The sequence below is a fragment of the Euphorbia lathyris genome, chromosome 6 (genome assembly GCF_963576675.1).
Source record: "Euphorbia lathyris chromosome 6, ddEupLath1.1, whole genome shotgun sequence".
Taxonomy (NCBI): domain Eukaryota; kingdom Viridiplantae; phylum Streptophyta; class Magnoliopsida; order Malpighiales; family Euphorbiaceae; genus Euphorbia; species Euphorbia lathyris.
In genome coordinates this window covers 15,187,406-15,200,575 of record NC_088915.1, presented here as the reverse complement: position 1 = coordinate 15,200,575, position 13,170 = coordinate 15,187,406, and the positions used below count along the sequence as shown (strand labels likewise).

Genomic DNA, 13,170 nt, shown 5'->3' with positions numbered 1-13,170 from the left:
GGGTTCGACGGGGGGAAGCTCCGATGCCAAAGTCAGTAAGGTGAAACAAGGAAACAAACTGAATTGACAAAGGTTGTGAGAATGTGTACCTTGATAGCCTAGGGAATCAGGCTATATATAGCTAGGAAGTCGTAACCTTCAGGCAACTAGAAAGCCTCCATTAATGCTTCATTAATGGCGGTTACAAGTTATCTTTAACCTAACGGTTAGCTAACTGATAACTCATTAATGATCTTTATGGCCGAGTCGGCGACCAGTCGTTACAGTGGCGAATCAGGTGAATGAAGAGATTCGCCTCATAGGTCCGCCAGCGGATCTCTCTGGGCAGATCCGTGGAGACCCGCCTGCCGGCTCCCCTTTGGGGATCAATACGCGGCATTCTCAAGGTGAATATCCCTTTTAGTCCTTGGGATAATATCTCTATGTTATCAGAATCTAATAGCAGTAATAGTTCCATGGTCAAATTGACATCAACCAATTATTCTATATGGAGACCTATGATGGAAGATTTGTTATTTTGCAAAGATTTGTATGACCCAATTGATGCAGAAACCAAAGAGGATGGTAGTTTGTCCAAACCAGTCAAACCAGAAACATTGGAAGATAGAGAATGGAAAAAGTTGAAAAGAAAGACTTTAGGGACTATCAGACAATGGGTTGATATTAGCATTTTCAACCATGTTTCTCAAGAGTCCGACCCATATGATTTATCGCCCCCAAATTACTTATCACCGCTTCTATTTGGACAATTTTATCCTTTTCATAAAAAAAAATTCAAAACTGTTTTTTTTTTTTTTGAGAATCTGCCTGTTTTATGCTTAGGCGGATGAATCTCCCGCCTGACCTATTGGCAGCTCATAGGCCAGGTGGGAGTTTCATCCGTCTAGGCATAAATTTTTTTTATGAAAAATCGTCAAATTTTTTGTGATGAAAAATACAAACTCGTCCAATTTTTTGTAACGAAAAATACAAAATCGTCCCAAAAAAAATATTCATTATTTTCATGAGTTCTTTGATAAAAAAAAATTAAATTTAATGTTTTCCACTCGTAATAATCCATTTTCGGGATTCTCGGGTTGTCACGCATCAATTATTTTCATAATTTAAATTATTGTTATTCAGATTTGCGATTTTGGAGAAAGAATTTTCAGTTTATGATCAAAATTATGAGAGCAGTAATAAATAAAATGGCAGCAGTATTTAACAATCCACAAACTTTAGTACTTTTTACAGATGTATTATAAATATTTCTTTAACATATTTTATAGTTGAGAAAAGTACAATAAACAAGTGAAAAATAGAACAAACAAAGTATAGGATTCCTATTCCTATTCGATCCTAACATGAACCGGACCGAACCAAACAGAATTAGTTCAGTTAGGTTCGGATCGAACCAAATTAAAATTTGGTTTGGTTTGGTTTGGTTTAGAAAAATTTAGGTTGTTTGGTTCGGTCCTATTTGATTTGGTTCGGTTTTTAGACCGGACCGGACCATATTCACTCTTGCCCTTTGGTGTCGTTGAGTCATCAATCATCAATCTAACCATTCAAATTTGTACCCATAATTTTTAGCTCCACCACTATTGAGTTGGAATAGAATGCACACAAAGTCAGATGGAAAATGACTTATTTCATAACCAATAATCTAATAATACCCATAAAACTAGATGGAATAAATAAAAAGTGACGAGTTAAAAAGAAGTGTCTCATAGACTGCAAAACATCCAACGTCATATTATATTTTAAAGTAACGTAATTGAAACTTCTTAGGTGAATGAAGGTTCAATTGAAGGACGGATTTATCCATACGATCCATCAAACCACAATTCAGGTTCGCCGATAGATTGCCAGAAATGATAAAATAAAGAATAAATAGTTGAAGAATATTATGTAATTAATGCGCACAATGCGAGGGTCTTCGGCTAGTTCTGTATATGAGGGAATACACGATCTCTCATGTAAACACGTTTATGAGCCCATTCGACCCTCCCAAGCTCGTGTTTTCATGGGATGAATTTGAACTTGCATATTTGATGTTTCGTCCACTCTAGAATTCTGTATTTACTTTCCGAGGCTTTTGAATAGTTCTTACTTCGACGGATTTGATCTCCAAAATATATGACTTTATGAATGGATTGTTTATAAATTCAAATGAAAGAGAATGGAAGAGAAAGACGGAGAGAGAGAAATAAAAAATTATATTTCTAAATGTCAAATGTTAGAGATTGTTTTTTGGCCAAAATATCCGTTCATATGTCAACAAATTGGCGTTGTGAATATCATTTCTGCGATTTTACTAACGGAGCAAACCATATGAATTCTTTTGCTTCGAAAAAAATCATGAGGACCGATCTATGAAAACATAAAAGCATAGAGTTTTTTTTTAAATTATCCCAATAACATATTATGTGAGCCAAAAGCATCCACACAAATAATTGGAGATTTTTTATATGTCAGAGTGAGAGATAAGTAAAGGCAGTGTTGTGCATTATTCGGTTAAAACTGTATTGTCAAGCTCTTAGCCTAATGGTTGAGAGTTTACCTATGACTAGAGAGGTCATGGGTTCGAATCACATCCGGGTCTGGTGGAGATTTTTCTTTCTTCTTTAATGTAAGCGCATTGTGCGCAATTTTTTTTTTTTAAAAATGAATCGATTTAATTTGGTTTTTTGGTTTGACTTTTTTGACACTTCGGCTCATCATCAATTTATAATTTTAGATGTATGTTGATATCTGTTCGATTGGAAAAATAATGTAAAAAATTCAATTTTACAAATAATGTTATATATATACATATATATATATATATGTTTTTTTATTTTACAAATTCAATTTTTTTATTGTTATTAAAATAATATATTTTAAAAGTATTTTAATATATTTTATTATTGAGGTAATATTGTGATTTTTATTTGTTTTTTTTACTATTCCGAATATTTTAGTTTAATTATATTTTGGCTTTATATATTATTCGGTTCGATTTTGAAACAATGGACACATCTAACTACGAATATGTCTAATACGTGTGAGTTACTTATTACTGACTAAGATTGATAACTACCGATCACTATATTAGATGTCACTAAATTTAGTTTGTTTGTTTTTTATATAACAAACAATTTATGTCTATGATATATAGACAGTTTGGGACAAAAAAGTAAAAGGTAGTGCCAGATTCGGCTCGTCGGGCACTAGCGAAAGTAGAAAATTGTGCTTTATTTTGTAGATCCCAGCTCCCTCGGTTCTTATTTTTAAATGTGTAAAATTATTTTTTTAATTAACATTGTTTTTACTCCGCAAAATTTAGGAGTAACGATGAGAATAAGAGTATCTCCAATGCAATATGCTTGAAAGGGTGTTTGATGAGTTGGAAGGTGTTTAAAAGAGTATATTTCATTGGAGTAACAAATGTTGCTTTAATGATTATGACAATGTTGTCAATTTTTGGCACCCTAATTTTTTTTTAATATAAAAGAATGATTTAGTTGCCTACTATTGGTGGGAGTTTATGACAATATTTATAAGGTTAACTTAAAAAATATTATCTCTCAAACTAAAAGCTCTTGGAAAACCAAAACGACTTATATTTTGGAAAAAAAATCACTTTCTAAAGCGATTTATATAATGGGACGAAGGGAGTAATATATTTTAAAGCGACTTATATAATGGGACGAAGGGAGTAATATATTTTAAGATGATATGTTATGTTTAGACAATTTTAAAATCTGAAATGTTTTCTTTAGTTGTCATTTGTCGGTAAATTATATAAATAGTACCTGAATTTTATCTTAGTTCACACGTTGTTACCTGAATTTTATTTCATCCTAAAAATATACATTAACTAAAAGTGACTGAACAATTAAATGCCTTTAACCGATAATTAACCGGGCAAACACGAATTTGACCATTTTTATAAAAATCTGGGACCCATTAGGAGAGAGAGAAAATCTAAGAAAAAGAAAATAGAGGAGAGTAATAGAAAATTTAAAAGAGAGAGAAAATTTCGTGTTCGGTGACTGGTTAAACGTACTAAATTATCCAATTACTTTTACTTTTACTTGAGGTATACTTTTTAGATAAAATAAAATATAGATACAAAAATATAAATTGAGGTAAGTTTAGGTACTATAATTTACTCGTTATTTTGTCCATTCGGTCGGTAAAACCTTGGTATAAGTAATGCCACTAGAGTTGCTCATAAGAGCAACTCTAATGGGTGTTACAAGTTTGTAACTCGTAACACCCAACTATTAGAATGCTTGTTACAAGTATGTTCTCATAATAGGTGAGTTAAAGTAATAAAAAAAAGTGGGACCAAAGATTAAAAAACTATTTAAAATGTAAACTAGTGGCAGACAATCACTGTTTGCCATTCTTTTTTTTTATTATTATTTTTAAAGGTATCTCCATTTTTTTTAAACCAAGCAAATTCATTAATGAGCCAACAAAGGGCAAAAGTTCAACATAGAATTGGAAATAAAACTCGGAATAGAATTAAATAAGGTAAGACAAGTAGAGAAATGAGACGATTGGGCCAGTGTGTGAACCACCTCATTAGCTTGTCTTCAAACAAAACTTACTGAGTAAAATACGTTAGAGAGTAAAATGGTTCTGCATGTACTGATAATGTCTCCAAATTCAGAAAGGCCATCTTCCGCTGAATAAATAGCCTCTGCAACTAGCCTCGAATCAGTTTCAAAAATAACATTTTTCAGTTGTGTTCTGCTATCCATCGAAGTCCATATAGTAGAGCAATAACATCACATTCTTTAACTGGATACAACCTGTCGATTGGAGCTATTCGACTCGCGAGGAAGAGTCCATCAAAGTTACGAAGAACAGCTCTTGCACCCGCCCTGTATTGATCCGAGAATACACCACCATCAACATTGCATTTCAGAAAATTATGTGGGGGCAGTGCCATAGCCCGACAGACATGCATTACATTCAGTGGCCGTTCAGTTCGTGCCACTTGTGCTAATTCCCAACTGCGTAGTGTTTTAGCGACTGTTACTGAAATTTGCGTTGGATGGACCGACCTGTACTGCCAAATCTTTTCGTTTCGTGCCTTCCAAACGCTCCAAAGCAGCATCAACACTTTCCGTTGATCAACTTCGGATATGCTTCCAAGCAGAGTAAACAAGAATTCCCTGAAACTGTCAGCTTGTTGAGCGTGATTTTCCACAACCGCCATCAACCGTGCATCTATCCAAAGTCACTTAGTTACTGAGCATTCGACTCCCAGGTGCCATGTATCCTCCAGATCGCATCCACACAGCGCACATGTAGCTCCTTTATCAATTAATCAGGCTCCTGTGGGAGGCAGTTCCGTGCAAGTCTCCAATTGAAGAATCTCACCTTCCATGGTATAGCAGCACCCCAAATTAGCTTCCAGTCTTCATCGAGATGGAGAGGACCAGTTAGCTCCAATTCTCTCACTACGAGATTATAAGTGCTTTTTACCGAATATTTGCCATTTGTAGTACGTTGCTAAATAATTGAGTCTGGACTTTGGTGTTGCGGTCTGGGAATTTTTAGAATTTCATGCACATCTCTATGATTAAACAGTTCTTCAATCATCTCCACATCCCAATTCAACGCGTGAGGTATAAATAAATCACATACCTTAAGATTCTCCAAACCCGGTATTTGAGCTATTACAATTTTAATGTCTTGTTCATTCCGAAGCCATCTGCCAGTCCAGATATTGATGGCAGTGCTATCTCCCACCTTCCACCGGAACCCTTCTTTAAGCAATAGTTGAAAATTTCAAATGCTCCTCCATATGTAACTAGGAGAATGCCCAAGTTTTGCACTCATTTTTATTTAGGCTTAATAACTATTTGCTCCCTGAACTTGTCCAAAAAGCTTGATTGGCCTTATGAACTTTCAAAGTGTTCCGATAACCCTCCTGAACTTACATAAAATATTCAGTTAGCCCCCCGAACTTACGTAAAATGTAATCAATTGATCACTCGGTCGCAAAAAAGTAAGTTAAATGCGGAAGATGTATTCCACGCATCTTAAAATGTTATTACATAATTAAAAAAATAAATTAAAAATAAAGTTATTACTTGCTCAACTATACAACGTGTCTTCTCTAATATTAGAACTGCATACCCCGATTTTGAACGTTTTACTTTTTTTAAGACTCGTACAATACATCTTCCGCATTTAACTTTCTTTTTTACGACCGAGTGATTAATTGATTACATTTTACACAAGTTCAGGGGACTAACTGAACAATTTATACAAATTCAGGAGGCTATTAGGAAAGTTTGAAAGTTCAGAGAGTCAATCAAACTTTTTGTACAATATTAAGCCTTTTATTTAATACAAAAACCTTCTTTTTTTATATATATAAAAAAATCATCTTTTTTTTTTGAAGTGGTTTGTTTTTTTTAGTGTTTTTTTATGTCTTTAGGTGGCACTATTTTGTAAATATTTGTGTTGCAAGATGCTCTAAGGACAGTCATTCTACGACATATATTTTCTTCAGTTTTCATTTCAATCTCCCGCCTAAAAGATGGCTGACGGTCACCTGTTCAACAATATCTCCCTCGGTGGTCGCGGCGGCGCTGTAAGGAGCTATTCCTCTCTCTGCATCTATATTCTTCTTAATTTTCCGTTTGTCTGCTCAGATCATTTCCTTTTCTCTTGGCTGGTTTTTAGGTGATCGTATTGTTCTATCTTGAAACCCTAACGATTTGGATCGCTAGTTTTAGAGAATTGTCAGATTCTGATTTTAGGAGGATAAATTGTTGTTGTCTCCTTACTTTTGTGTTTGATTTCTTACGACTTGTGCTTGTCGAATCACAATCTGTGTCTGGTGAAATTTTTGTTTAGGTCATGGAAATAAAAAAATAAAACTTATGTTTGGTTGTTGCAAAGAGAGCTTAACGGCATTGTGAACTAGCAATTGTGTTTCATAAATGAAACCGATGCCATTTTTAATTTGACCATGACCTCTTTATATTGGTTATATTGATCTAAGAGGATTGTTAACTAGCAATTGTGTTTCATAAATGAAAGCCCAAATTTAGGAACACGATGCATTTTTAGATTGAATGTTATCCCTTTATATTTTTTTGTTTATATTGATCTTTATTTAGGATTGTGAAGAAAGAAGTGGAATGTAGAATTGTAGTCTTCTTTTCTGTTTCACCATTAACCACTAAAGCTATTGATTGATATGGAAAGGGAAATTGGTTGCTTCTTTGCTACTTAAGCCGTTAGCTATTCTGTATGTATTATTGGAATAAGAATATGTAATTGCCTTTTTGTTGATGATTCTTCTTTGTTCGGGCTCCTAATAAGTTTATATGCTGATGAAGTTTAGATTATGAGTGAAATCCTTGAATCCTATTATTGCTCTTATGTTGTGGATTCTTCTTCTGAGATTGTCCTTTTCTTTGCTAAAGTTCTTTGACTAATTACCTTAGTTTCAATTTGGCCTAAACGGGTCTTGAGGATCAGACACAAAAAAACTTAGATGGTTGCATCCACATTATAAACTTTACATTTTAATATTATCCCTTATATTTTATCCACTTGAATGTGAAAATGTGCAATTTCAAAGGAAAATGGAAATCCCAAAATCTCATGATTATTTTTTGTTTGGTTAAATAATGAAATGTAGAACCCTGGGCAACTCAAGATACATTCAAAAGGTATTCAATGGAAGAAACAGGGAGGTGGTAAAGCAGTGGAAGTTGATAAAGCTGATATTGTAGGAGTGACATGGATGAAGGTACCAAGGACAAATCAACTTGGAATTCGAATCAAACAAGGATTGCTATACAAATTTACTGGATTCCGGGACCAGGTCTTCTCATCTTCCAACCCTAGCCCTACCCTGTTCTTTCAATTTTTTACTTCTTTTGTTAGTTATTACCAAGTTGGAAGTTCTTTGATATTTGACAAACAAATTATCATGCCCTATGTTATTTATTACACCACCTATTTATGTGGAAGTGGATACAATTTATAACTACTCTCTATTTCTTTGTTGTTAAGAGGAATACATGATAATATAATAAGACCGTCAAAGTTATGAAGTTGCAAGGGGGTTTGCCTTTACGATTCTTGCTTCTCATTAACTTATATTATTTAAGAATCACCTTAGAACTTAACCTGGATAATATTGTAGTAACTTCCTTTTGTCTCATCCTTCTTTGCTGCATTCTTTTTCTTCATTTTGAATAACTCTTTTAGCTTTCCGCTTGATGAAGTTAGCATAGGCAAATAAACATTTCTAACTGAAATTTATATCTCTTTCTAGGATCTTCCGAACATGACCAATTTTTTCCAAAGCAATTGTGGAATTGCAATAGAAGAGAAACAGCTTTCAGTCACCGGCCGTAACTGGGGAGAGATTGAGTTAAATGGTTGGTAAACTTATGCACTATGAGTTAGTGGAGCTCATTGAGTTGGTTTCTTATTTCCATATAATTGTTATTCTTTAGTATGGTTTGTTTTGCATTTGTACAAATTCTTCCTCTATACTAAAAAATGCTTTTTAGTTTTTATCTGTAATCTTGTCTTGATAACATGTTTCTGTCTTCAGGAAATATGCTTACCTTTATGACTGGTGCAAAGCAAGTATTTGAGGTATCTTTAGCAGAGGTCTCACAAACGCAACTGCAGGGCAAGAATGATGTTCTCTTGGAGTTCCATGTGGATGATACGGCTGGAGCTAATGAAGTATGTTTCTATTGTTTTTGTGTACCTAGCTAACTCGTAATATCTTTCTCTCGACATTTCTTGTACATGTACCCATATACCTGCAGATCTTCCTTTATCAATTTTAGCGCAATTCACCTTAAGTTGTTATGTGGCTAGTGGGAAATTCGTGTCAATTTCAGTTTTTTTTCCTATTTAGGACTCTGGTTTGTCATTTCCTAAGCATGCCACTGTTATGCTTACAGAAAGATGCATTGATGGAGATGAGTTTTCACGTACCCAGTAACAACACACAATTTATTGGTGATGAAAACCGTCCTGCTGCTCAGGTGATAATTTCTGTAATATAATTATCCATATCAGAGGTATGAAAAACACATGTTTCCTTTTTGTCTATATGTAATCTGATTGTGTATTAACCCTGTACTAGGTTTTGCGAGATAGCATAATTTCAAAGGCAGATGTTGATGTGTTTGAAGAAGCAGTTGTTACATTTGATGGTGTTGCAATTCTGACTCCAAGGTAAAAATTATGGAAAACATAAATGCACACACAGGGGCTGGTTAGACTGGGCTGCCAGCACCAGCACCACCTATACTATGCTTCTCAAAATTTTATTTCTGTTGTCTATGTTTAACCCTAATTGTAAATTTTAATAAATGCCCCAAAAATTTAAAACATTTCTAAATACCCTAACGTTTGAAATTTATCTTTTCAAATCATTTTTTTTGTTAACTATAAATGTTTTCTATCTCAAAGCCCAAAGTTTAGAAAAAATCCGTACGCATATACCATAAACGTAATGCTTTAGGATCTCAAGTGCTTAAAAATGTTTCTTATAGCCATTTGCTTTCAACTGTGCTAAGTCTAATCATGCATCTGCCACCACGACACAAAACACACACACACCTTTAAGCTAGTGTTCTAGTTTGTAGATAACTGTGATGCATCCACTTCTGTGACTGTTATGCAGTTTTAATTTTGAATCCTAATTCTCTTTGGTATTTTTTTTTTTTTTTTGACTGAGCATTTCCTTTATTTAGGGGTCGGTACAATGTTGACCTTCATATGTCATTCTTGCACCTCCAAGGACAGGCCAATGATTTCAAAATTCAGTATAGCAGTGTTGTTCGCCTTTTTTTGCTTCCAAAGGTATTGTCCTCTTTAAGGAAATTAGCTGTTGTATATTTACTTGAAACTTGCTTATTACTGATTTCAATGGCATCTGCTTGTTCTCTTAAGTTTGTAATTTTTCCTATTGCAATTTTTTTCATTGCTTGAACTGTTTTTATCTTGGTGAAAATTCTAAAGAGTTTCACTTTTTTCTTCTACAGTCTAACCAGCCTCATACCTTTGTTATTGTTACTCTTGATCCACCCATTCGTAAGGGGCAAACTTTATATCCGCACATTGTCTTGCAGGTATTGTTTGCTATTTTGGATCTTTTCACTTGCATGATTTCGTAATAGTTGCTATTCTTTCATGCACTCATTATTTGATTCCTCTTTTTCTTGTAGTTTGATACTGACAGTGTGGTCGATATTTCCTTGTCGATGAATGAAGAGACATTGAATACAAAGTACAAGAGCAGGTTAGAATCAACTTACAAGGTATTGGCTAAAAATCTTAATTTTTGAACTTAATTCTCTTAGTGGTGTTGAGGTTCGGTTACATTCTTATTCATGTGCAAGGAGAGAATTTCTTGCAAAGTTGTCTACAAAATTAATTTGTTTCATCGTGATTGCTTGAACAGGGACTCATACATGAAGTGTTCACAACAGTATTACGTGGACTGTCCGGTGCTAAAGTGACTAAACCAGGAAAGTTCCGTAGCTGTCAAGATGGTTATGCTGTTAAATCATCATTGAAAGCTGAAGATGGCCTTCTGTATCCGCTTGAGAAAAGCTTCTTTTTCTTGCCCAAGCCTCCAACCCTAATTCTTCACGAGGAGGTTTTATTTGTTTTGTTTTAAAATTAATCTTGCTAAATATGAATCTAAGAGTCCTTTTTTCTTTTTGGTTCTCAACCTGTTATTAACTTTTCCCCTTTGTTTTCTTGTACAAGATTGATTATTTTGAATTCGAGAGGCATTCAGCCGGTGGTTCAAATATGCAATACTTTGACCTTCTTATTAGACTCAAAACTGAGCAAGAACATCTGTTTCGGAACATTCAGAGAAATGAGTACCACAATCTCTTTGACTTTATTAGGTCAATCTCCCACACATAGAATTTTCTTTTATTATTATTTTTGTTGCTTTATCTTACGCATACATATATACAGTGAGAAGGGTCTCAAAATCATGAACCTTGGTGATATGCCAACCGGGAAAGGAGTGGCTGCTGTGCTCCAGAATGATGATGATGATGCTGTTGACCCACATCTTGAGCGCATCAAGAATCAAGCTGCAGATGAGAGTGATGAAGAGGTGAAATTTTCCTCAATATTTGATTTTCAGGGGACATCTTTGAGCTTAGAGTCACTGAGCTGTAATTGTTATTATCACCTAAATGTGTCTTCATACCATAGAAACAGATTGTTCAATCCACTTGTTTCTAGTTGTTTGAATCTTAATGTTGTATCGATTTTGACAGCCTGATAGCATGAACATAATAATTGCAGGATGAGGATTTTGTTCTTGACAAGGATGATGGAGGATCTCCTACTGATGATTCTGGAGAGGACGATTCGGATGGTAGTGACAGTGGAGATGAGAAAGAGGCAAGTCATTTAGTATTGTTCTCTCCTTTGTTCTTGAGAATTGAAAAAGAGAACATATTGTTGGATACTGAGCTCTTCGATGGTTAATTTTCAGAAACCCGTAAAGAAGGAACCTGCAAAGGAACCCTCATCTTCTAAGATAGCAGCTAAGAAGAGGCCTAAAGATGGAAAAGAGGATGCATCTAAGCAGAAAAAACAGAAAAAGAAGAAGGATCCTAATGCTCCTAAAAAGGCAATGTCTGCATTCATGTACTTTTCACAGATGGAAAGAGAGGTGGGCATAATGAACTTCCTTGGGAGTTGGAACTCGAATATAATTTTATTGTTGCAGTTATTTGGATATGCTGCTAATGTTTTTATGCCCTTTAATAACAGAATGTGAAGAAAACTCATCCTGGCATTGGTTTTGGTGGTATTGGAAAAGTCGTGGGGGAAAGATGGAAAAAGTTGTCAGGTTTGCGTTTTCATTTGCTTGGTCTTTGTTTTTATTTTTATTTTCCTTTAAACGGTGATAATAACCTTATTTTTATTACCGAGTTGTGCTATGCTACCAGAAACTAATGTCTTTGTGAGTCTATCTTGTGCAGCTGAGGAGAAAGAACCCTACGAAGCAAAGGCTCGCACGGATAAAAAGCGATATGAAGAAGCAATCAGTGGCTACAAGAACCCCCAACCTGTGAATGTTGACTCAGGGAATGAATCTGATAGTGAATAATAGATATATTAGAAGAAAATGCTATTAATAGTAGATAGATATACTGATGGTATAAATTATTAATTGATCATGAAATTTATCGTATGGGTTTGTACTACCACAAAAAATCAATAGCTATGTTTATTAAATATTAGGTAGAATTGGTACTTCTTGGTAGTAGATTATGGTAGTTATGAACTATTATTTAGTGGCTAGAGAAGCGGTCTATGATGGACCTATGTTGCCCGGATACGGATACGACACGGACATGGATATGGGAAACGTCATTTCTATAAAACACAAGACATGGAAACGTGGGGGAAACATGTAAATATTAAAAATATTGGGGCACATTTTTAAATATTAAAAATATATTTTTATGTTTGAGAGTTATTTTTTGTATTTTTGTATTAATTAGGAGTTTCATTGCATTAATTCCCATGTCCTTGGTTATCTGCACGGAATGCAAATGTTCTGTTTCACTCTGTTTTTTTATACGATTCATATCTAATTTGTAACTGTTCTAAATCTCTGCCTTTTAGTTTATTTGAGATTTTAATTTTGCTGTACATACAGATCCACACGATTCTTTGCGTGTTCCTACTCTTTCGATTGATTTTGCTGTTCACCTTTGTTTTTTTTCTGGAACAAAAATCGATTGGTTTTTTTCTTGGGGACACGCGTTTCCTATACACTCGCGTGTCCAACTTTTTGATATTACGGAAACGGCCTCGAAACGTATCCCAACAGTTTCCGGGTGTTTCTGTATCCGATACGTATCATCAGATGTAGGGCTGTTCACGTATCCATGCTTCATAGTGATGGACTCTAATCTAACTGTTTATGTTTGTTTTCATGGCGATAAGAGAGTAAGTAAGGTGGAGAGAAAACCAACACTTCATCCTTCACTTTTCTTGTTAGGTTGGAGAAAACCAATAGATGATGGAGGCTTGGCTTTATTTCTTACTCTTGTCATTTTTCCTTTCCTTTGTTTTGGACAGATCTAGGGATGGCATAGCTACGGTGTGCAAGTGTGTACCGTTTTTAGGGCTGTAAATGAGTCTAAGTCGTTG

At 34.6% G+C, this 13,170-nt stretch overlaps 1 protein-coding gene across 1 annotated transcript; it reads left to right on the top strand.

Annotated features, from left to right (window-relative positions):
• Window positions 1-6,439: 6,439 nt before the first annotated feature.
• LOC136233729 (FACT complex subunit SSRP1-like) lies at window positions 6,440-12,627 on the top strand. Its single transcript, XM_066023431.1, has 16 exons — window positions 6,440-6,580; window positions 7,640-7,825; window positions 8,282-8,387; window positions 8,567-8,703; window positions 8,928-9,011; window positions 9,113-9,204; window positions 9,726-9,834; window positions 10,017-10,103; window positions 10,200-10,292; window positions 10,436-10,633; window positions 10,747-10,892; window positions 10,966-11,110; window positions 11,305-11,403; window positions 11,498-11,677; window positions 11,779-11,857; window positions 11,991-12,627. The coding sequence occupies exons 1-16, from the start codon at window positions 6,527-6,529 to the stop codon at window positions 12,116-12,118; spliced, it is 1,923 nt and encodes a 640-aa protein (XP_065879503.1). The 5' UTR covers window positions 6,440-6,526; the 3' UTR covers window positions 12,119-12,627.
• The last annotated feature ends 543 nt before the right edge of the window (window positions 12,628-13,170 follow it).

Excerpts from the sequence above, each read along its gene's own strand:
- LOC136233729 (XM_066023431.1), top strand. The coding sequence starts at position 6,527 with ATGGCTGACGGTCACCTGTTCAACAATATCTCCCTCGGTGGTCGCGGC. Across the intron at positions 10,104-10,199 it reads ATCCGCACATTGTCTTGCAG|TTTGATACTGACAGTGTGGT; the intron begins GTATTGTTTGCT and ends TTTTTCTTGTAG. Across the intron at positions 10,634-10,746 it reads CCCTAATTCTTCACGAGGAG|ATTGATTATTTTGAATTCGA; the intron begins GTTTTATTTGTT and ends TTCTTGTACAAG.